Source organism: Ascidia mentula, chromosome 5, assembly GCF_947561715.1.
Source record: "Ascidia mentula chromosome 5, kaAscMent1.1, whole genome shotgun sequence".
Classification (NCBI taxonomy): domain Eukaryota; kingdom Metazoa; phylum Chordata; class Ascidiacea; order Phlebobranchia; family Ascidiidae; genus Ascidia; species Ascidia mentula.
In genome coordinates, this window is record NC_138570.1 from 5,311,960 (window position 1) to 5,335,291 (window position 23,332).

The 23,332-nt window shown below is 40.6% G+C and overlaps 5 protein-coding genes across 5 annotated transcripts; all 5 read right to left on the reverse strand.

The window, feature by feature from the left end:
• Window positions 1-206: 206 nt before the first annotated feature.
• LOC145902710 (EGF-like repeat and discoidin I-like domain-containing protein 3) lies at window positions 207-13,449 on the reverse strand. The gene is made up of 10 exons (XM_082990793.1): window positions 13,393-13,449; window positions 2,863-2,967; window positions 2,425-2,580; window positions 2,204-2,326; window positions 2,015-2,083; window positions 1,790-1,909; window positions 1,437-1,550; window positions 1,095-1,232; window positions 693-865; window positions 207-618 (listed from the first exon to the last, which is right to left on the reverse strand). The coding sequence occupies exons 2-10, from the start codon at window positions 2,936-2,938 to the stop codon at window positions 481-483; spliced, it is 1,107 nt and encodes a 368-aa protein (XP_082846919.1). The 5' UTR covers window positions 2,939-2,967; window positions 13,393-13,449; the 3' UTR covers window positions 207-480.
• LOC145902711 (uncharacterized) lies at window positions 6,734-8,165 on the reverse strand. Its single transcript, XM_082990795.1, has 6 exons — window positions 8,060-8,165; window positions 7,798-7,953; window positions 7,577-7,699; window positions 7,388-7,456; window positions 7,162-7,281; window positions 6,734-6,971 (listed from the first exon to the last, which is right to left on the reverse strand). The coding sequence occupies exons 1-6, from the start codon at window positions 8,133-8,135 to the stop codon at window positions 6,829-6,831; spliced, it is 687 nt and encodes a 228-aa protein (XP_082846921.1). The 5' UTR covers window positions 8,136-8,165; the 3' UTR covers window positions 6,734-6,828.
• On the reverse strand, window positions 11,821-13,398 carry LOC145902712 (uncharacterized). Its single transcript, XM_082990796.1, has 6 exons — window positions 13,204-13,398; window positions 12,941-13,096; window positions 12,720-12,842; window positions 12,531-12,599; window positions 12,305-12,424; window positions 11,821-12,114 (listed from the first exon to the last, which is right to left on the reverse strand). Exons 1-6 carry the CDS (start codon window positions 13,277-13,279, stop codon window positions 11,984-11,986), a joined length of 675 nt encoding a protein of 224 aa, XP_082846922.1. The 5' UTR covers window positions 13,280-13,398; the 3' UTR covers window positions 11,821-11,983.
• A 3,486-nt stretch (window positions 13,450-16,935) lies between the features above and the next one.
• Window positions 16,936-18,417, reverse strand: LOC145903740 (uncharacterized). The gene is made up of 6 exons (XM_082991868.1): window positions 18,311-18,417; window positions 18,049-18,204; window positions 17,828-17,950; window positions 17,639-17,707; window positions 17,413-17,532; window positions 16,936-17,222 (listed from the first exon to the last, which is right to left on the reverse strand). The coding sequence occupies exons 1-6, from the start codon at window positions 18,384-18,386 to the stop codon at window positions 17,080-17,082; spliced, it is 687 nt and encodes a 228-aa protein (XP_082847994.1). The 5' UTR covers window positions 18,387-18,417; the 3' UTR covers window positions 16,936-17,079.
• A 2,165-nt stretch (window positions 18,418-20,582) lies between these two features.
• Window positions 20,583-21,933, reverse strand: LOC145903714 (uncharacterized). Its single transcript, XM_082991843.1, has 4 exons — window positions 21,824-21,933; window positions 21,565-21,767; window positions 21,215-21,495; window positions 20,583-21,036 (listed from the first exon to the last, which is right to left on the reverse strand). The coding sequence occupies exons 1-4, from the start codon at window positions 21,870-21,872 to the stop codon at window positions 20,793-20,795; spliced, it is 777 nt and encodes a 258-aa protein (XP_082847969.1). The 5' UTR covers window positions 21,873-21,933; the 3' UTR covers window positions 20,583-20,792.
• Between the last annotated feature and the right edge of the window lie 1,399 nt (window positions 21,934-23,332).

A 23,332-nucleotide genomic window follows, 5' to 3' on the forward strand; every position in this document is an offset into this window, starting at 1 on the left:
TAATCAAGTTCACTAATTCTTATAATACGAACTAAAGTAAGTCACGCACTAACCCAAGCAGGAAAATACGTTTTATTGTGCCAAAAAACAGACTATTAAAATACAGTATGCCTGAAACATTATAGCAACAGAAACATCATATTTGTAGAATTAGAATTACCGACATTTTGCTATAGTTCGTGTGAGAATTCGAATTATTCTGGTTGACACCAAAATAAGCCACTGCTGATTGGGTGAAAAAAGTTTCGTCTCTGCTGTTTTACGACAACTTGACGGCAGCCACGGAATGAAAAGCTAAATAACCTTTAACAAAACTCAAACACGACATGATAACATTTATTTACTTACTGGCAATATACAACACAGCGATATTTGTGTACATCGATCAATAAACTATCCCAATTGTATTTACAAAAATCAATCACTTTTAAAAAGCTTTTTGAGCATTTTTGTAATATGTAAGACACTAAATAGTGTTTGTTAACAAGTAATATATTCCAACTGCAAGGCCACTTGACTAGAATAATTTACAACAGTAAGACGCCAGTAGCGCGCGTAGTATCGGGTTCCAAAATGATTGACAACATCGCTTCGACTATCGGTGTTTCCATTGAAAACCTTTTGCGAGAAAAGAAGATGATTTAGGAAATAAAACGTTCCATACTGCTAAATAGTGGTGTGCTATATTTCACCTTGTCAGCTCCGGACGCATCCTTGATGAACACAAGGTTGTTCTTCACATTGCCATACGATATCTTGTACTTTGTAACCCACTGGCCAATGCCCGGTCTTCCCCTTGTGATAACGCCGCTTATTCTTAACGGTTTAAGGAAATCGACTTGGATCCATGAACCAATTTTGACAGCTGTACAAGAAAGACGCGTTTTCCTGTTACCTTCACGTTACTCATAACATGCAGCATCTTTGTGACTGACATACTCTTTATCATGTAACTGTAATCTGACATGTGTAGCTGAGTAAAAGCCCATCTTATGGTTAAATTCGTATATTGTGAACACAAATGTGGTTGGTTTAAAAAATGTGCTGCACCGTATATGCCATATGGTTTTATACATTACAACTTCTTTGTATACCTCCGCTTATCCAGCACTGGACATTGCCCAATCGAGCACGGAAGGCCTCCCAAGATACTCCATTATCAGAAGACGCAGTCATCTGGGAGTTCGCTACAATTGATGAGTTGAAAACTCCAGAGTAACACTGAGACACGGCTGCAGATAGAACGACGAACCAGGTAAGCCATAACAATAATACTTTAGATATCGATAATAATACATATATGCAGCACTTGCACATTGCAATTGGTAATAATTGTGTACTTTTAAATAAATCGCGTATTATCGGCGCGCACTAGAGTTTGTCATAAACTGTACCTCATATGTAAACGTTCTAGATTGTTGTAAAAAAAATCTTACGTGTATCGCAGAACACTCCTCCATATTGACCAACACATACACAGTACCTATTACCGGCCACTTTCGTGCAGTTGCCTGAGTTCTGGCAAGGTGACCGAACACAGTCGAGCATATCTAGAATGGGATAAAAGGGATAAATGTGACAAATGGGGTAAATTGAAAAATGGGATAAATGGGATAGTTTTCCTTATTTGGCACTGATGATGAACGCAGTGGTGCCCGAAACGTCTTCTCGGACTAACAGATTAACTCATATAGGATAGTTTTAATTAATAGAATCTACGAAGGGTAAAAAAAATGCTCAATAAAAGAGTGTTTGTTCCAAAAAGTTTGAAGACATTACTCCAACTTACTGTAAATGCAATTGGGTCCGGAAAATCCGGGTGCACATGCGCAAGTGAAGCTGTTGACGCCGTTGACGCAGGTGCCTCCATTCTTACAAAATCTTCCGGTATTCGCACAATTGTCCACGTCTGAAAAGGCAAACAGGTTTTTAACCTGTCTTGAAATATCACGTAAAATGCAAATGTAACAATTTGGTGGAAGTGGTTAACAACAAAACAACTTGTAACACTTACTGTTTGTTAAACTGTTTCCACAAGATCCATCAGCCGGTCTTCTGTAGTAAGACGTAGAAGCAGAGTTTGCTACAAACACAAAGTAATTAAAGGGGCATTTACAACGCACTGATTTACGAATATGCGAACCAGAATCATTATTGACACTGCTGGACGAATTAAAAACGTAATCAATAATTTCACTTATACCTGTGAACGTGTATGAGTAGGTCGACGCAAAGCAAGAAGTAGAAAATACGCCATAGTGATCACTCCCTGTATAACCGTTTATTGGAGTCGACCGAGTTACTGTAACGATCCCTCCTGTGGTCGCTGAAAAGGAAAAGGAAACGTTGCCTTATACTGAACCGGTTGCATGATTGAACAAAGTACTCGCATCATGAACGAGGCTACTCCTATTTGCAACTCACGTATGAGTTTTGCGTCGTGTACAGCCGCGGCACAGATCCTTCCCATTGCATAAGTGCCTGTTCCACAAAGGTTATTGTCGATAAGAGAACATTTGGGGGGGCATTGAACAATCGTTCGTGGACTGGTTAAGGCAGAAAACTTCGCCAAACAAGAAACTGAAAAAAATAATCTGGCCTTCAAACAACGCTGTCTAAATTTGATTGGGATGGAACAGACCAACAGAATTACATTTGTGGATAAAAGATATTTCTGTTGAGAGCTGCAGACAGGGTGTACACGCACTGTTTTGACCTGTGAAGTGTCATCAGTGCAGCTGTTGACTGTGGCACCGTGCTTCTGGCTCCTCACAGGTCGAAACAGTGCGTGTACAGCCTGTCTGCAGCTCTCAATTATTATGGCTTTTTTGCACATATATTTATGTTTGTTTAAATGCTCACTTTGCACGACGTTTCCTTCGCTTCTGTGCATTCCAACGAGAAAAATTAACGCTGCTACGAAATAAGTATACGCCATACTTTGCGTATTTCAGTGTTATATTATTCCTGCAAACATGCAACATTTCATGATTGTTTCGTAATTGCTGTCGCTCGTGGAATTGCCTAGGTGCCATGTGTTTTTTTTTGTCACAAAACGCGTCGGTAAACTAATTAGAAACTTGACCAACATTGCTAATCCAAAGACTCTCACGATGACTGCTGCATATATTTTTGGTTTGTGTTCTTTTCAATGCGATGGGCGAAGTGCATTTCTTTCTTGTGTCAATTTATCGTTTCCCCCCTTTGTACGTGATGATAACACAGTTGGCAGGAAAACGTCATTTAACAAAATCATCAACTTCCATCAAGGTACTTGGTTACAAAGATAGGTTGCATATCCACTGTAGTTTTAGTATGTTCTTCAATGTTGATTGAAGCCGCCCATCCACAAAAGGAAGTGATATCAACGTCATTCTACTGAAGGTCGGTGCTGGTACGCATTATACGTAAACGTTCGCGCGACACAAACGTTTAAATCACAAACCCGCGTTGGCAAGTCCAGATTGCACTCAAATTAATCATGTTTTGGTCATTCTGACTTGCGAAAACCAAGTTTTGTAAAAACAATTAAGAGAAAACAAGCCTTTGAAGGGGTTTTGTAAAGTTTATGTACCAACTAAGGGCACAACACACATATTTAAAAATGTGCCACCCTAATTGAACGTGTAGAAAGGTTCATTGGACCACTTCCAAACACGTGTCCAAGTCGAGGTGAATAAGTAACAGTTCGGAGAAAGGCTGAGATATTGGTCAATCCATTGATGCAATATCCACTTTGAAAAACAAAATATAATAGCTCGCTTGTTGCAAACTGTCGAAAAAGACCAAGTGATCTTGAGCCTGGCCACGCCATTGTGTTGTTATATTTCCATTCAAAATCCCTTTATTCACTCAGCTGTACGTGATGGCAACCTCTTTCACATTGTCAAACTAGGTTGTATATAAAGATCACAGGCTTCAAAATGCGCGCGTGAGTATACGACGTAGGCAATAAGGTGTTCAGCGAATATTTTGTTACACAACACGGGGCATGCGAGCCATTGGTTGAAAAATGGCCAGTGCAAAGCATAAAGCTATTTTCAGCGAATGATTTGTTACTTATATGCTGTTCATTTCAAGTTGTTAATGCAATGTTTTCAAAATACTAGAAATTACTTAAAAAATAAGATGGAGAACGCGACCGAATAATATCAAATATATTGAGGTACGCAGCATCCTCATTTCAGTTGTGTGCCTCTGTGTTAAACACTGAAGGCAATAAATATGAATTATCTAAACCTTTTTATGTATTTTGAAATATTCCTGCTGTTTCATTACTTTTGAACCACCTATTGTATTCAACGGGAAAACTTTTTTGACGGTTGTTGGGTTGCAAAGACGTGAATGACCAACGCTGTAAATGAGTAACAGACAACATTCAAGGCACGAAAAAACCCCAGGGTAAACAGGAGGTCGGTAGTGACTAAACCCATGGCAACGCGTAATTGCAATTTGCAGCACCAACAAACCATTTATCAACAACACCTTGTGCAAAACAACCAACTGTTCAATCCTGCGCAAGCGGTGCTATCGAGGGGGAAGAAGCCGTCCTACTTCCGCGCTGTACGGGGGGGATGTTTTGCTTTAGGCTGTTTTGGCGTTTATCTCTGTCCACTTTAGAGATTAGGGTTGTTTTCATTGTTTAGGGGAACGTCGCTTCAGAGTTAATCACCGGTTCCCGCGAGACTTTTCATCCTACGTATGCTTGTGCAAGTGTCTCTTGCAGAAACCCAATCCTTGCATTTCTTGCAGAACGAGCTGGACAATGTTTTTGTCACTGGAGTTCTGCTTCTTCACAATGTGTTGTCTTCGGAACCTGGTTTCGGCAGTCCAAGTGCTTTGAACCGACCACAGGAAAGTGTTACTCTCGCTACACAACACCCGCTCAACTTCGGAAATGATGTCGTTGATGACATATTCAGGCTGCCGCCGGCAAACTCTGAAGAATAAGGACGGCATCGTTTATTACATCCCATTTGCTTACAGTTTGTCGGGACTTGGGCGGGTCAACAACGTATACGCACATCTTTGGCAACATTTTTAAATAAGGGCAAGTTGGGCGTATGCGAGGCATATTTTAACTACATAAGCTTACTAATGTCTGCTATTGCACTTACTTCCGCTTTTTCAAAACAAACTCTTTGAGTGTGTCGGAGGAAAATATATCAATGGGGAGATTGTTTTCTTTGGCAAACGAGCGAAACACGGTTTTCACTGAATCCATGAAGTCATGTAACGAGGGTGGTGCCGCGACATACACCGAAGATGCATTTTGACTTGACGCCACATTTGCCACGGCCCTTGCCAGAGCGGTGTGATTCATTGCCTTTTTTATGTTGCTGCATGCCGATGACCTTTGTTGAAGTGCATGGTCGGCGCAGAGATAAAGAAGGAAATCCTACAAATCCCCAAAAAACATTATCATGAATTGGTCATTTTTTAGGATTTGCAGATAAAATTCTATTTACCTCTGTGTCGTACCTCCAATGCACAGCCACGTATTTTTTCTTGTCTCGTCCGGGCGTTAAAATTGAATCCGTAAACTCTTGCGACACCTGGAGAATATCCTTCCTAGGTTGAGTATGCCGCTTGATGTCGGCCAAGAGAACGCCCGCGTCATCATTCGTCAGTATGTTCGTCCACGGATCTTTCAGAATGTGGCTTGGCTGGCCTATTGACAGTTTAATGTTTTAGTAGATACTTGTTATCTATATTTCCTTACGGTCAAAGTCAGGGTGAACGTGTAGTTGTCGAAAGCACATCTGGCGTTGGATTTATGTGGTTTTTGGGCTTCCAAGGCGTCAGCGACACCGGAATGCAAACGACCAAATAGAAAACTTCCGTTGCTCGCTGCGTATAAAATATTCGCCTGTTAGGGAAAAACGTACTTTCGACTAAAGTTACTCGTTGACAAACCCTTTTAATATCAAATATAAGGAGGTACGCAGCATCCTCATTTCAGTTGTGTGCCTCTGTGTTAAACACTGAAGGCAATCATTTATGACGCGAATTCGCAGGCAACTACTGTCGGATTAAAAGTGGTACTATGACAAAATAGCAATGTTGTGTTACATAATTATCTAATTTGGTCGGTTTTTCTCTGCGGTCTTTGCCAGCCTCAAAATTCAATTAACCTACTTTTATCTTTTGCTGTGAGTGGACAAAACGAAAATGCTAAATTGACGGTTTGTCTCTGTCGTGTTGTCAAAAGTTCATGTATCACGTTAGCGATCATAAATGTTGTAACAATAAAAACACCATGTCCCAGTAGCTGTTTTATTATAACACAACTAAATAAGATATAATAAGTCGAAACAACTACCATCTGTCTGCGGCTCAAATTAACATCAAAATCCGTTTGTTGCACTTATTCACTTGTTGTCCCCTGTTTAATGCAATACTATACTAAACCAGTTTCACAATGTTTTCTATTCCTACGTATAAGACTTCCTGCTAGCACTTGCACGACCAAATCCTATGACGTCACGCAACAATAATCTCGCTTTCGCACGATTTCGTTCGCAGCAGTAAAAATGCCACTTTGATCAGCTGTGTCTCAGGAACCAGTCGCCGTATCAAGCTACTTTTTTCGCCAAAAATGTTTTAAAGTTCAGAAAATCTCTTAGTTTAATTATTAAATGTTTTATTTTTTCGTGTCACACGCACTTTAACAAAACGCAATACAACATGATAACATTTATTTACTTAAACGGCAATATACAATACAGCAATATTTGTGAACACCGATCAATAAACCATCCCAATCGTATAAACAAAAATCAACAACCGTGAAAAAGAGTTTTGTGCATTTTTGTAATATGTAACACACTATATTTCTTCAAACATAGATTTTATTATATTATCGCAGAACACTCCTTCATATCGACCAACACATACACAGTGACTATTACCCGCCACTTTCGTGCAGTTGCCTGAGTTCTGGCAAGGTGACCGTACACAGTCGAGCATATCTAGAAAATGGGATAGTTTTACTTGGTTAGCACTGATGATGAACGCAGTGGTGTCCGAAACGTCTCCTCGGTGACTAACAGATTAAATTGAATAGGATAGTTTTAATTATTTAAATCTTCGCGGGGTGAAACAAATGCTCAATAAAACAGTGTTTGTTCCGAAAAGTTTCAAGACATTACTCCAACTTACTGTAGTTGCAATTGGGTCCGGAAAATCCGGGTGCGCATTTGCAAGTGAAGCTGTTGACGCCGTTGACGCAGGTGCCTCCATTCTTACAAAATCTTCCGGTATTCGCACAATTGTCTACGTCTGAAAAGGCAAACAGGTTTTTAACCTGTGTTGAAATATCACGTTAAAATGCAAATGTAACAATCTGGTCGAAATGGTTAACAATAAAACAACTTGCAGCACTTACTGTTTGTTAAACTGTTTCCGCAAGATCCATCAGCCGGTCTTCTGTAGTAAGAGGTGGAAGCAGAGTTTTCTACAAACACAAAGTAATTGAAGGGGCATTTACAACGCACTGATTTACGAATATGCGAACCAGAATCATTAATGACACTGCTCGACGAATTAAAAACTTAATCAATAATTTCATTTATACCTGTGAACGTGTATGAGTAGGTCGACGCAAAGCAAGAAGTAGAAATAACGCCATAGCGATCACTCCCTTTATAACCGTTTACTGGAGTCGACCGAGTTACTGTAACGATCCCTCCTGTGGTCGCTGAAAAGGAAAAGGAGACGGTGCCTTATACTGAACCGGTTGCATGATTGAACAAAGTACTCGCAACATGAACGAGGTGTCTCCTATTTGCAACTCACGTATGAGTTTTGCGTCGTGTACAGCCGCGGCACAGATCCTTCCCATTGCGTAAGTGCCTGTTCCACAAAGGTTGTTGTCGATAAGAGAACATTTGGGGGGGCATTGAACAATCGTTCGTGGACTGGTCAAGGCAGCAAATTTCGCAAAACAAGAAACTGAAAAAAAACCTGCCTTTCAGAACAACTCTGTCTAAATCGAATGAAACAGACTAACAGAGTTACATTTGAGTTAAAAGATATTTCTGTTTATTCAAATGCTCACTTTGTACGACGTTTCCTTCGCTTCTGTGCATTCCAACGAGAAAAAACAACGCTGCTACGAAATAAGTATACGCCATACTTTGCGTATTTGAGTATTATAATAATCCTGCAAACATGCAACATTTTGTGAATGTTATGTAATTGCAGTCGCTCGTGGGCCTAAACCTGGCTTGTGGAATTGCCTAGGTACCGTGTGTTTTTTTTGTCACAAAAACAATTCGGTAAACTAATTAGAAACTTGATCAACAACAATTTTTGCTAATCCAAAGAGTCTCACGAAGACTGCTGCATATATTTTTGGTTTGTGTTCTTTTCAATGCGATGGGCGAAGTGCATTTCTTGGGCGTGATGATAACAGAGTTGGCAGGAAAACGTCATTTAACCAAATCGTCAACTTCCCATCAAGGTACTTGGTTGCAACACCAAAGCTCATATCCACTGCAGTTTGATGTGCTTCAATGTTGATTGAAGCCGCCCATCCTCAAAAGGAAGTGATATCAACGTCATTGTTACTGAAGGTCGGTGCTGCTGGTACGCGTATTATACGTAAACGCTCGCGCGACACAAACGTTTAAATCACAAATCCGAGTTGGCGAGACCAGACTGCAATTAATCATGTTTTGGTCACTCTGACTTGCGAAAACCAAGTTTTGTAAAAACAATTAAGAGAAAACAAGCCTTTGAAGGGGTTTTGTAAAGTTTATGTACCCACTAAGGGCACAACACAAATATATAAAAAAGTGCCACCCTAATTGAACGTGTTAAAAGCTTCATTGGACCACTTCAAAATGCGTGTCCAAGTCGAGGTGAATAAGCAACAGATGTGAGAAAGGCTGAGTATGGTCAATCCATTGATGCAATATCCACTGTAAAACAAAATATAATAGCTCGCTTGTTGCTGTCGAATAAGACCAACTAATACTTTACCTGGCCACGCCATTGTGTTGGTATATTTCAATTCAAAATTCCCTTATTCACTCAGCTGTACGTGGTTTTCGTAATATTGTATACAATGAACATGTGAAGGCAACCTCTTTCACACAAACTAGGTTGTACATAAAGATCACAGGCTTCAAAATGCGCGCGTGAGTATACGACGTAGGCAATAAGGTGTTCCGCGAATATTTTGTTACAAAACACAGGGAACGCGTGTCATTGGTTGAAAAATGGTCAGTGCAAAGCATAAAGCCGTGCTCGGCGAATATTTTGTTTCTTCATATGCTTTTCATTCCAAGTTGTTAATGCGGTGTTTCCGAATACTAGCAATTACTTGAAAAATAAGATGGAGAACGCGACCGAATAATATCAAATATATTGAGGTACGCAGCATCCTCACTTCAGTTGTGTGCATCTGTGTTAACCACTTATGGTAATAAACTTTAAAAGGCAATAAATATGAATTATCTAAACCTTTTTTTGTGTTTTGAAAAATTCCTGTTGTTTTTGTTGTGGAAAACGGGAAAACTTATATTTACGGTTGTTGGGTTACCAACGCTGTAATGGTGAACAGACAATGTTCAAGGCACGAAAGAATCCTCGAGGTAAACAGAAGGCCGGTAGTGAGTAAACCCATGACAAAGCGTAATCGCAATTTGCAGCACCAACAACACCTTTGCAAAACAACCAACTGTTCAATCATGCGCAAGCTGTGCTATTGAGGAGGAAGAAGCCCTTTTGCTAAGGTGATTTTGGCGTTTATTAATCAAGTTGTTTTCATTGTTTAGGGGAACGTCGCTTAAGAGTTAATCACAGGTTCCCGCGAGACTTTTCATCCTACGTATGCTTGTGCAAGCGTCTCTTACGGACACCCAATCCTTGCATATGTTGCAGAACGAGCTGGACAATGTTTTTGTCACTGGAGTTCTGCTTCTTCACAATGTGCTGTCTTCGGAACCTGGCTTCGGCAGTCCAAGTGCTTTGAACCGACCACAGGAAAGTGTTACTCTCGCTACACAACACCCGCTCAACTTCGGAAATGATGTCGTTGATGACATGGTCAGGCTGCTGCCGGCAAACTCTAAACAATAAGGACGGCATCGTTTATTACATCCCATTTGCTTACAGTTTGTCTGGACTTGGACGGGTCAACAACGTATACGCACATCTTTGGCAACATTTTTAAATAAGGGCAAGTTGGGCGTATGCGAGGCATATTTTAACTACATAAGCTTACTAATGTCTGCTATTGCACTTACTTCCGCTTTTTCAAAACAAACTCTTTGAGTGTGTCGGAGGAAAATATATCAATGGGGAGATTGTTTTCTTTGGCAAACGAGCGAAACACGGTTTTCACTGAATCCATGAAGTCATGTAACGAGGGTGGTGCCGCGACATACACCGAAGATGCATTTTGACTTGACGCCACATTTGCCACGGCCCTTGCCAGAGCGGTGTGATTCATTGCCTTTTTTATGTTGCTGCATGCCGATGACCTTTGTTGAAGTGCATGGTCGGCGCAGAGGTAAAGAAGGAAATCCTACGAATCCCCCAAAAACATTACCATTAATTGGTCATTTTTGAGGTTATGCAGATAAAATTCTATTTACCTCTGTGTCGTACCTCCAATGCACAGCCACGTATTTTTTCTTGTCTCGTCCGGGCGTTAAAATTGAATCCGTAAACTCTTGCGACACCTGGAGAATATCCTTCCTAGGTTGAGTGTGCCGTTTGATGTCGGCCAAGAGAACGCCGCGTCATCATTCGTCAGTATGTTCGTCCACGGATCTTTCAGAATGTGGCTTGGCTGGCCTATTGACAGTTTAATGTTTTAGTAGATACTTGTTATCTATATTTCCTTACGGTCAAAGTCAGGGTGAACGTGTAGTTGTCAAAAGGGATGTTCATACATAGCACATCTGGCGTTGGATTTATATGCTTTTCGGGCTTCCAAGGCGTCAGCGACACCGGAATGCAAACGACCAAATAAAAAACTTCCGTTGCTTGCTGCGTATAAAATATTCGCTTGTTATGAAAAAAACGTACTTTCGACTAAAGTTACTCCTTGACAAACCCTTTTAATATCAAATATATGGAGGTACGCAGCATCCTCATTTCAGTTGTGTGCCTCTGTGTTAAACACTGAAGGCAATGATTTATGACGCGAACTCGCAGGCAACTACTGTCGGACAAAAAGTGGTACTATGACAAAATAGCAATGTTGTGTTACATAATTATCTAATTTGGTCGGTTTTTCTCGGCGGTCTTTGCCAGCCTCAAAATTCAATTAACCTACTTTTATCTTTTGCTGTGAGTGGACACAACGAAAATGCTAAATTGACGGTTTGTCTCTGTCGTGTTGTCAAAAGTTCATGTATCACGTTAGCGATCATAAATGTTGTAACAATAAGAACACCCTGTCCCAGTAACTGTTTTATTATTACACAACTAAATAAGACCTAATAAGTCGAAACAACTACCATCTGTCTGCGGCTCAAATTAACATCAAAATCCGTTTGTTGCACTTATTCACTTGTTGTCCCCTGTTTAATGCAATACTATCTTAAACCAGTTTTACAATGTTTTCTATTCCTACATATAAGACTTCCTGCCAGCACTTGCACGACCAAATCCTATGACGTCACGCAACAATAATCTCGCTTTCGCACGATTTCGTTCGCAGCAGTAAAAATGCCACTGTGATCAGCTGTGTGTGAGGAACCAGTCGCCGTATCAAGCTACTTTTTTCGCCAAATATGTTTTAAAATTCAGAAAATCTCTTAGTTTAATTATTAACATGTTTTATTTTTTCGTGTCACACGCACTTTAACAAAACGCAATACAACATGATAACATTTATTTACTTAAACGGCAATATACAATACAGCGATATATTTGTGAACACCGATCAATAAACCATCCCAATCGTATAAACAAAAATCAACAACCGTGAAAAAGATTTTTGTGCATTTTTGTAATATGTAACACACTACAGTTGATTCATAATTTTATCGCAGAACACTCCTTGATATCGACCAACACATACACAGTGACTATTACCCGCCACTTTCGTGCAGTTGCCTGAGTTCTGGCAAGGTGACCGTACACAGTCGAGCATATCTAGAAAATGGGATAGTTTTACTTATTTAGCACTGATGATGAACGCAGTGGTGTCCGAAACGTCTCCTCGGTGACTAACAGATTAAATTGAACAGGATAGTTTTAATTATTTAAATCTTCGCGGGGTGAAACAAATGCTCAATAAAACAGTGTTTGTTCCGAAAAGTTTCAAGACATTACTCCAACTTACTGTAGTTGCAATTGGGTCCGGAAAATCCGGGTGCGCATTTGCAAGTGAAGCTGTTGACGCCGTTGACGCAGGTGCCTCCATTCTTACAAAATCTTCCGGTATTCGCACAATTGTCTACGTCTGAAAAGGCAAACAGGTTTTTAACCTGTGTTGAAATATCACGTTAAAATGCAAATGTAACAATCTGGTCGAAATGGTTAACAATAAAACAACTTGCAGCACTTACTGTTTGTTAAACTGTTTCCGCAAGATCCATCAGCCGGTCTTCTGTAGTAAGAGGTGGAAGCAGAGTTTGCTACAAACACAAAGTAATTGAAGGGGCATTTACAACGCACTGATTTACGAATATGCGAACCAGAATCATTAATGACACTGCTGGACGAATTAAAAACCTAATCAATAATTTCATTTATACCTGTGAACGTGTATGAGTAGGTCGACGCAAAGCAAGAAGTAGAAATAACGCCATAGCGATCACTCCCTTTATAACCGTTTATTGGAGTCGACCGAGTTACTGTAACGATCCCTCCTGTGGTCGCTGAAAAGGAAAAGGAAACGTTGCCTTATACTGAACCGGTTGCATGATTGAACAAAGTACTCGCAACATGAACGAGGTGTCTCCTATTTGCAACTCACGTATGAGTTTTGCGTCGTGTACAGCCGCGGCACAGATCCTTCCCATTGCGTAAGTGCCTGTTCCACAAAGGTTATTGTCGATAAGAGAACATTTGGGGGGGCATTGAACAATCGTTCTTGGACTGGTCAAGGCAGCAAATTTCGCAAAACAAGAAACTGAAAAAAAATCCTGCCTTTCAGAACAACTCTGTCTAAATCTAATGAAACAGACTAACAGAGTTACATTTGAGTTAAAAGATATTTCTGTTTATTCAAATGCTCACTTTGTACGACGTTTCCTTCGCTTCTCTGCATTCCAACGAGAAAAAACAAAGCTGCTACGAAAAAAGTATACGCCATACTTTGCGTATTTGAGTATTATAATAATCCTGCAAACATGCAACATTTTGTGAATGTTATGTAATTGCCGTCGCTAGTGGGCTTACACCTGGCTTGTGGACTTGCCTGGGTACCATGTGTTTTTTTTGTCACAAAACGCGTCGGTATACTAATTATGAATTTGACCAACAACAATTTTTACTAATCCAAAGAGTCTCACGATGACTGCTGCATATATTTTTGGTTTGTGTTCTTTTCAATGCGATGGGCGAAGTGCATTTCTTGGGCGTGGTGATAACAAAGTTGGCAGGAAACGTCATTTAACCAAATCGTCAACTTCCCATCAAGGTACTTGGTTGCAACACCAAAGCTCATATCCACTGCAGTTTGATCTTCTTCAATGTTGATTGAAGCCGCCCATCCCCAAAAGGAAGTGATATCAACGTCATTGTTACTAAAGGTCGGTGCTGCTGGTACGCGTATTATACGTAAACGCTCGCGCGACACAAACGTTTAAATCACAAACCCGAGTTGGCGAGACCAGACTGCAATTAATCATGTTTTGGTCATTCTGACTTGCGAAAACCAAGTTTTGTAAAAACAATTAAGAGAAAACAAGCCTTTGAAGGGGTTTTGTAAACTAAGGGCACAACACAAATATATAAAAATGTGCCACCCTAATTGAACGTGTAGAAAGCTTCATTGGACCTCTTCAAAACGCGTGTCCAAGTCGAGGTGAATAAGCAACAGATCTGAGAAAGGCTGGTCAATCCATTGATGCAATATCCACTGTAAAACGAAATATAATAGCTCACTTGTTGCTGTCGAATAAGACCAACTGATCTTGAGCCTGACCACGCCATTGTGTTGGTATATTTCAATTCAAAATTCCTTTATTCACTCAGCTGTACGTGATGGCAACCTCTTTCACACAAACTAGGTTGTACATAAAGATCACAGGCTTCAAAATGCGCGCGTGAGTATACGACGTAGGCAATAAGGTGTTCCGCGAATATTTTGTTACAAAACACAGGGAACGCGTGTCATTGGTTGAAAAATGGTCAGTGCAAAGCATAAAGCCATGCTCGGCGAATATTTTGTTTCTTCATATGCTTTTCATTTCAAGTTGTTAATGCGGTGTTTCCAAATACTAGCAATTACTTGAAAAATAAGATGGAGAACGCGACCGAATAATATCAAATATATTGAGGTACGCAGCATCCTCATTTCAGTTGTGTGCCTCTGTGTTAACCACTTATGGTAATAAACTTTAAAAGGCAATAAATATGAATTATCTAAACCTTTTTTTGTGTTTTGAAAAATTCCTGTTGTTTTTGTTGTGGAAAACGGGAAAACTTATATTTACGGTTGTTGGGTTACCAACGCTGTAATGGTGAACAGACAATGTTCAAGGCACGAAAGAATCCTCGAGGTAAACAGAAGGCCGGTAGTGAGTAAACCCATGACAAAGCGTAATCGCAATTTGCAGCACCAACAACACCTTTTGCAAAACAACCAACTGTTCAATCCTGCGCAAGCTGTGCTATTGAGGAGAAAGAAGCCCTTTTGCTAAGGTGATTTTGGCGTTGATTAATCAAGTTGTTTTCATTGTTTAGGAGAACGTCGCTTTAGAGTTAATCACAGGTTCCCGCGAGACTTTTCATCCTACGTATGCTTGTGCAAGCGTCTCTTACGGACACCCAATCCTTGCATATGTTGCAGAACGAGCTGGACAATGTTTTTGTCACTGGAGTTCTGCTTCTTCACAATGTGCTGTCTTCGGAACCTGGCTTCGGCAGTCCAAGTGCTTTGAACCGACCACAGGAAAGTGTTACTCTCGCTACACAACACCCGCTCAACTTCGGAAATGATGTCGTTGATGACATGGTCAGGCTGCTGCCGGCAAACTCTAAACAATAAGGACGGCATCGTTTATTACATCCCATTTGCTTACAGTTTGTCTGGACTTGGACGGGTCAACAACGTATATACGCACATCTTTGGCAACATTTTTAAATAAGGGCAAGTTGGGCGTATGCGAGGCATATTTTAACTACATAAGCTTACTAATGCCTGCTATTGCACTTACTTCCGCTTTTTCAAAACAAACTCTTTGAGTGTGTTGGAAGAAAATATATCAATGGGGAGATTGTTTTCTTTGGCAAACGCGCGAAACACGGTTTTCACTGAATCCATGAAGTCATGTAACGAGGGTGGTGCCGCGACATACACCGAAGATGCATTTTGACTTGACGCCACATTTGCCACGGCCCTTGCCAGAGCGGTGTGATTCATTGCCTTTTTTATGTTGCTGCATGCCGATGACCTTTGTTGAAGTGCATGGTCGGCGCAGAGATAAAGAAGGAAATCCTACGAATCCCAAAAAACATTATCATGAATTGGTCATTTTTTAGGTTTTGCAGATAAAATTCTATTTACCTCTGTGTCGTACCTCCAATGCACAGCCACGTATTTTTTCTTGTCTCGTCCGGGCGTTAAAATTGAATCCATAAACTCTTGCGACACCTGGAGAATATCCTTCTTAGGTTGAGTATGCCGCTTGATGTCGGCCAAGAGAACGCCCGCGTCATCATTCGTCAGTATGTTCGTCCATGGATCTTTCAGAATGTGGCTTGGCTGGTCTATTGACAGTTTAATGTTTTACTGAGGTAGATACTTGTTATCTATATTTCCTTACGGTCAAAGTCAGCGTGAACGTGTAGTTGTCGAAAGGGGTGTTCATACATAGCACATCTGGCGTTGGATTTATATGCTTTTCGGGCTTCCAAGGCGTCAGCGACACCGGAATGCAAACGACCAAATAGAAAACTTCCGTTGCTTGCTGCGTATAAAATATTCGCTTGTTATGAAAAAAACGTACTTTCGACTAAATTTACTCCTTGACAAACCCTTTTAATATCAAATATATTGAGGTACGCAGCATCCTCATTTGAGTTGTGTGCCTCTGTGTTAAACACTGAAGGCAATCATTTATGACGCGAACTCGCAGGCAACTACTGTCGGACAAAAAGTGGTACTATGACAAAATAGCAATGTTGTGTTACATAATTATCTAATTTGGTCGGTTTTTCTCGGCGGTCTTTGCCAGCCTCAAAATTCAATTAACCTACTTTTATCTTTTGCCGTTAGTGGACAAAACGACAATGCTAAATTGACGGTTTGTCTCTGTCGTCTTGTCAAAAGTTCATGCATCACGTTAGCGATCATAAATGTTGTAACAATAAGAACACCCTGTCCCAGTAACTGTTTTATTATTACACAACTAAATAAGACATAATAAGTCGAAACAACTACCATCTGTCTGCGACTCAAATTAACATCAAAATCCGTTTGTTGCACTTATTCACTTGTTGTCCCCTGTTTAATGCAATACTATACTAAACCAGTTTTACAATGTTTTCTATTCCTACGTATAAGACTTCCTGCCAGCACTTGCACGACCAAATCCTATGACGTCACGCAACAATAATCTCGCTTTCGCACGATTTCGTTCGCAGCAGTAAAAATGCCACTTTGATCAGCTGTGTCTCAGGAACCAGTCGCCGTATCAAGCTACTATTTTCGCCAAAAATGTTTTAAAGTTCAGAAAATCTCTTAGTTTAATTATTAACATGTTTTAATTTTTCGTGTCACACGCACTTTAACAAAACGCAAAACAACATGATAACATTTATTTACTTACCGGCAATATACAACACAGCAATATTTGTGAACACCGATCAATAAACCATCCCAATCGTATAAACAAAAATCAACAACCGTGAAAAAGAGTTTTGTGCATTTTTGTAATATGTAACACACTATATTTCTTCAAACATAGATTTTTTTATATTATCGCAGAACACTCCTTCATATCGACCAACACATACACAGTGACTATTACCCGCCACTTTCGTGCAGTTGCCTGAGTTCTGGCAAGGTGACCGTACACAGTCGAGCATATCTAGAAAATGGGATAGTTTTACTGATTTGGCACTGATGATGAACGCAGTGGTGTCCGAAACGTCTCCTCGGTGACTAACAGATTAAATTGAATAGGATAGTTTTAATTATTTAAATCTTCGCGGGGTGAAACAAATGCTCAATAAAACAGTGTTTGTTCCGAATAGTTTCAAGACATTACTCCAACTTACTGTAGTTGCAATTGGGTCCGGAAAATCCGGGTGCGCATTTGCAAGTGAAGCTGTTGACGCCGTTGACACAGGTGCCTCCATTCTTACAAAATCTTCCGGTATTCGCACAATTGTCTACGTCTGAAAAGGCAAACAGGTTTTTAACCTGTGTTGAAATATCACGTTAAAATGCAAATGTAACAATCTGGTCGAAATGGTTAACAATAAAACAACTTGCAGCACTTACTGTTTGTTAAACTGTTTCCGCAAGATCCATCAGCCGGTCTTCTGTAGTAAGAGGTGGAAGCAGAGTTTGCTACAAACACAAAGTAATTGAAGGGGCATTTACAACGCACTGATTTACGAATATGCGAACCAGAATCATTAATGACACTGCTGGACGAATTAAAAACTTAATCAATAATTTCATTTATACCTGTGAACGTGTATGAGTAGGTCGACGCAAAGCAAGAAGTAGAAATAACGCCATAGCGATCACTCCCTTTATAACCGTTTACTGGAGTCGACCGAGTTACTGTAACGATCCCTCCTGTGGTCGCTGAAAAGGAAAAGGAGACGGTGCCTTATACTGAACCGGTTGCATGATTGAACAAAGTACTCGCAACATGAACGAGGTGTCTCCTATTTGCAACTCACGTATGAGTTTTGCGTCGTGTACAGCCGCGGCACAGATCCTTCCCATTGCGTAAGTGCCTGTTCCACAAAGGTTATTGTCGATAAGAGAACATTTGGGGGGGCATTGAACAATCGTTCGTGGACTGGTCAAGGCAGCAAATTTCGCAAAACAAGAAACTGAAAAAAAACCTGCCTTTCAGAACAACTCTGTCTAAATCGAATGAAACAGACTAACAGAGATACATTTGAGTTAAAAGATATTTCTGTTTATTCAAATGCTCACTTTGTACGACGTTTCCTTCGCTTCTGTGCATTCCAACGAGAAAAAACAACGCTGCTACGAAATAAGTATACGCCATACTTTGCGTATTTGAGTATTATAATAATCCTGCAAACATGCAACATTTTGTGAATGTTATGTAATTGCAGACGCTCGTGGGCCTAAACCTGGCTTGTGGAATTGCCTAGGTACCGTGTGTTTTTTTGTCACAAAAACAATTCGGTAAACTAATTAGAAACTTGACCAACAACAATTTTTGCTAATCCAAAGAGTCTCACGAAGACTGCTGCATATATTTTTGGTTTGTGTTCTTTTCAATGCGATGGGCGAAGTGCATTTCTTGGGCGTGATGATAACAAAGTTGGCAGGAAAACGTCATTTAACCAAATCGTCAACTTCCCATCAAGGTACTTGGTTGCAACACCAAAGCTCATATCCACTGCAGTTTGATCTTCTTCAATGTTGATTGAAGCCGCCCATCCTCAAAAGGAAGTGATATCAACGTCATTGTTACTGAAGGTCGGTGCTGCTGGTACGCGTATTATACGTAAACGCTCGCGCGACACAAACGTTTAAATCACAAACCCGAGTTGGCGAGACCAGACTGCAATTAATCATGTTTTGGTCACTCTGACTTGCGAAAACCAAGTTTTGTAAAAACAATTAAGAGAAAACAAGCCTTTGAAGGGGTTTTGTAAAGTTTATGTACCCACTAAGGCAGGGGTGCACAACCTTTTTACTGTTGCCGGCCGCATCACACACACCACTGTGTGCTAACGGCCGCTCCTTAATATACTGCTTTACCAACGATATACTCCTGATAATTACGACAAGTTGACGTGAGCATCATTAGAAAGGAATGGAAATGATTCCATACCTGAAAAATGTGCACTATTTATTATTTACATTTGCCAAATTACGGATATTACAATGTAATGAAGAGTCGAAAAGTATTTAATGGTTGCCTTGTTCTTGCACGCTAGGTTCACGTCTCCATCATAAAATAATCCACTTCCCATTTGGGATTAAACGCCCTTTACTCTTGTTTTAACAGCTTTTTGCGTTTTAGCGACATGACTGAGTGATTCCACTGTTTAGCTTTTTGACAACTGTACATGCGTACATGACAATTTAGCGATATGCTATTAATGTTTTAAGACGTCACCATCCGTATTGTTGCGCTTTGTCTCGCCTGTTTTTTAAAAGTTACGGTGGCTGCACCAGTTACTACTCGCTACAGCGAACGAATGTGTATGGAAATGGGCCTAATTAAAAGCTTAACTCTTGACACCGCTGGAAAAACAAGTTTCAGAAGCAACGACGGCCGCCAATGCATATTTTTTGATGTAAATGAGCACAGCCGCAAAAAATAGCGTCTGCGGCCGCATGCGGCCGTACGGCCGCAGGTTGTGCACCGCTGCACTAAGGGCACAACACAAATATATAAAAATGTGCCACCCTAATTGAACGTGTTAAAAGCTTCATTGGACCACTTCAAAACGCGTGTCCAAGTCGAGGTGAATAAGCAACAGATGTGAGAAAGGCTGAGTATGGTCAATCCATTGATGCAATATCCACTGTAAAACAAAATATAATAGCTCGCTTGTTGCTGTCGAATAAGACCAACTAATACTTTACCTGGCCACGCCATTGTGTTGGTATATTTCAATTCAAAATTCCTTTATTCACTCAGCTGTACGTGGTTTTCGTAATATTGTATACAAGGAACATGTGAAGGCAACCTCTTTCACACAAACTAGGTTGTACATGAAGATCACAGGCTTCAAAATGCGCGCGTGAGTATACGACGTAGGCAATAAGGTGTTCAGCGAATATTTTGTTACAAAACACAGGGAACGCGCCTCATTGGTTGAAAAATGGTCAGTGCAAAGCATAAAGCCATGCTCGGCGAATATTTTGTTTCTTCATATGCTTTTCATTTCAAGTTGTTAATGCGGTGTTTCCAAATACTAGCAATTACTTGAAAAATAAGATGGAGAACGCGACCGAATAATATCAAATATATTGAGGTACGCAGCATCCTCATTTCAGTTGTGTGCATCTGTGTTAACCACTTATGGTAATAAACTTTAAAAGGCAATAAATATGAATTATCTAAACCTTTTTTTGTGTTTTGAAAAATTCCTGTTGTTTTTGTTGTGGAAAACGGGAAAACTTATATTTACGGTTGTTGGGTTACCAACGCTGTAATGGTGAACAGACAATGTTCAAGGCACGAAATAATCCTCGAGGTAAACAGAAGGCCGGTAGTGAGTAAACCCATGACAAAGCGTAATCGCAATTTGCAGCACCAACAACACCTTTTGCAAAACAACCAACTGTTCAATCCTGCGCAAGCTGTGCTATTGAGGAGGAAGAAGCCCTTTTGCTAAGGCGATTTTGGCGTTTATTAATCAAGTTGTTTTCATTGTTTAGGGGAACGTCGCTTAAGAGTTAATCACAGGTTCCCGCGAGACTTTTCATCCTACGTATGCTTGTGCAAGCGTCTCTTACGGACACCCAATCCTTGCATATGTTGCAGAACGAGCTGGACAATGTTTTTGTCACTGGAGTTCTGCTTCTTCACAATGTGCTGTCTTCGGAACCTGGCTTCGGCAGTCCAAGTGCTTTGAACCGACCACAGGAAAGTGTTACTCTCGCTACACAACACCCGCTCAACTTCGGAAATGATGTCGTTGATGACATGGTCAGGCTGCTGCCAGCAAGCTCTAAACAATAAGGACGGCATCGTTTATTACATCCCATTTGCTTACCGTTTGTCTGGACTTGGACGGGTCAACAACGTATACGCACATCTTTGGCAACATTTTTAAATAAGGGCAAGTTGGGCGTATGCGAGGCATATTTTAACTACATAAGCTTACTAATGCCTGCTATTGCACTTACTTCCGCTGTTTCAAAACAAACTCTTTGAGTGTGTCGGAGGAAAATATATCAATGGGGAGATTGTTTTCTTTGGCAAACGCGCGAAACACGGTTTTCACTGAATCCATGAAGTCATGTAACGAGGGTGGTGCCGCGACATACACCGAAGATGCATTTTGACTTGACGCCACATTTGCCACGGCCCTTGCCAGAGCGGTGTGATTCATTGCCTTTTTTATGTTGCTGCATGCCGATGACCTTTGTTGAAGTGCATGGTCGGCGCAGAGGTAAAGAAGGAAATCCTACGAATCCCAAAAAACATTATCATGAATTGGTCATTTTTGAGGTTTTGCAGATAAAATTTTATTTACCTCTGTGTCGTACCTCCAATGCACAGCCACGTATTTTTTCTTGTCTCGTCCGGGCGTTAAAATTGAATCCGTAAACTCTTGCGACACCTGGAGAATATCCTTCCTAGGTTGAGTATGCCGCTTGATGTCGGCCAAGAGAACGCCCGCGTCATCATTCGTCAGTATGTTCGTCCATGGATCTTTCAGAATTTGGCTTGGCTGATCTATTGACAGTTTAATGTTTTACTGAAGTAGATTCTTGTTATCTATATTTCCTTACGGTCAAAGTCAGCGTGAACGTGTAGTTGTCGAAAGGGGTGTTCATACATGGCACATCTGGCGTTGGATTTATATGCTTTTCGGGCTTCCAAGGCGTCAGCGACACCGGAATGCAAACGACCAAATAGAAAACTTCCGTTGCTTGCTGCGTATAAAATATTCGCTTGTTATGGAAAAAACGTACTTTCGACTAAAGTTACTCGTTGACAAACCCTTTTGACATGCTCTAAATGGTTACAATTTTAAATGGACTCAAAACGCGTTTGCAAAAACCAACAGGAAGAAATAAAAATATCCATTTAGTTCATCTTGACTCAACCAGTACTGGACACAAAACTTGATGTTTTCTACTACAAACTAGTAAAAAACATTTACGTACACACATCCAACAAAGATTTCACTGTTTCGTATTTCCAATTTTCAGATCCGTACAGTTCTAAAAACATACATTACTTGTGTTAAAACCCGTCACATTGTAAAATACATTTCATAAATTCACTTGAAAGACGTGTTTGTTGAAAAATTGGCAAAACCGCGCGACCTCAAATAACACATGATTGCAGCGCAGGGCTTAAAACTCGCACCTGTCAAATCGTCAAGCGTTACACCTTGACGGTATTTCGCGCCCTGCAGTCCCGTTTCGATGTGAAAGCGCGGCAGGGCGGTCAGCAACGAGATCTAAACACAAAAACAAGAAAAACAAACACCTTGTTTAAATTAGAGGTAGTATTAGCCAGTAGCAAGTTTAAAATCACGTTCACGCGGCCTTGTTGATCTTGCCGTTTGCGCGGAAACAGTTGCGTCATTTTGATCTTATCATTGTTGTAACTGCGGTTAGATAATGGCTGCGCCTCGCATGTTATCGTTGAAGTTGAGGTACTATTACAGTAATCTGTTCCCTCGCAATGTCATGAAAATAGCTTGACGTATAATTTGAAATGTGCGTTTTTACGGCAATGGTTCCCAAACTACGCATCGAGACGCTCTGGTGCGATTGTCCAACCACATAATTCTAATTCTCAATTGCGACCATAATTGTAAAAAAATAAGTTAGCTGAAAGTTTAATTTCCTTGTTTTTACAAATTTGCTACTTTGTCAATGGCCTTTTTCATTCGGGCAAATTGTAGAGCGCAAAAAAAATCTTCACAATATACCTAATGGTCTTTCGCACGCGTTAAAAGTCTCCACAGTATTGCCTAACACAATACCTCTTTTTGTGACCATGCGTGGAACACCGCATCCAGGATTCCCCCGCAGAAATCCACTGCCTCGTCCAACGTGACCACGGACAAAAGTTTTCGCAGTTGATTTACGTCCAATCGCTGATCTGCACTCGTCACTTTCTTTGTAGCATTTGCTTGGATTGAGTGGTAGTAGAACGGGGGAAGTACCAGAGTGCTGAAATTCGAAACCCATGAGCAATTCGCACTATCTATATCGGCTAGTACGTGCCGCGAAACACGGTTAATGTTATGCGTACAAATATGCTATGCAAAGCATAGCCTGACA

Excerpts from the sequence above, each read along its gene's own strand:
- LOC145902710 (XM_082990793.1), bottom strand. The coding sequence starts at position 2,938 with ATGGCGTATACTTATTTCGTAGCAGCGTTAATTTTTCTCGTTGGAATG. Across the intron at positions 1,551-1,789 it reads CGGACCCAATTGCATTTACA|ATATGCTCGACTGTGTTCGG; the intron begins GTAAGTTGGAGT and ends ATCCCATTCTAG. Across the intron at positions 866-1,094 it reads CCAGTGCTGGATAAGCGGAG|CTGTCAAAATTGGTTCATGG; the intron begins GTATACAAAGAA and ends TTTCTTGTACAG.
- LOC145902711 (XM_082990795.1), bottom strand. The coding sequence starts at position 8,135 with ATGGCGTATACTTATTTCGTAGCAGCGTTGTTTTTTCTCGTTGGAATG. Across the intron at positions 7,700-7,797 it reads ACACGACGCAAAACTCATAC|CGACCACAGGAGGGATCGTT; the intron begins GTGAGTTGCAAA and ends TTTCCTTTTCAG. Across the intron at positions 7,457-7,576 it reads CTACTCATACACGTTCACAG|AAAACTCTGCTTCCACCTCT; the intron begins GTATAAATGAAA and ends TTGTGTTTGTAG.
- LOC145902712 (XM_082990796.1), bottom strand. The coding sequence starts at position 13,279 with ATGGCGTATACTTTTTTCGTAGCAGCTTTGTTTTTTCTCGTTGGAATG. Across the intron at positions 12,843-12,940 it reads ACACGACGCAAAACTCATAC|CGACCACAGGAGGGATCGTT; the intron begins GTGAGTTGCAAA and ends TTTCCTTTTCAG. Across the intron at positions 12,425-12,530 it reads CGGAAACAGTTTAACAAACA|ACGTAGACAATTGTGCGAAT; the intron begins GTAAGTGCTGCA and ends TTGCCTTTTCAG.
- LOC145903740 (XM_082991868.1), bottom strand. The coding sequence starts at position 18,386 with ATGGCGTATACTTATTTCGTAGCAGCGTTGTTTTTTCTCGTTGGAATG. Across the intron at positions 18,205-18,310 it reads CGAAGGAAACGTCGTACAAA|TTTCTTGTTTTGCGAAATTT; the intron begins GTGAGCATTTGA and ends GTTTTTTTTCAG. Across the intron at positions 17,708-17,827 it reads CTACTCATACACGTTCACAG|CAAACTCTGCTTCCACCTCT; the intron begins GTATAAATGAAA and ends TTGTGTTTGTAG.
- LOC145903714 (XM_082991843.1), bottom strand. The coding sequence starts at position 21,872 with ATGTATGAACACCCCTTTCGACAACTACACGTTCACGCTGACTTTGAC. Across the intron at positions 21,496-21,564 it reads ATTGGAGGTACGACACAGAG|GATTTCCTTCTTTACCTCTG; the intron begins GTAAATAAAATT and ends TGGGATTCGTAG. Across the intron at positions 21,037-21,214 it reads TTTGTTTTGAAACAGCGGAA|AGCTTGCTGGCAGCAGCCTG; the intron begins GTAAGTGCAATA and ends CTTATTGTTTAG.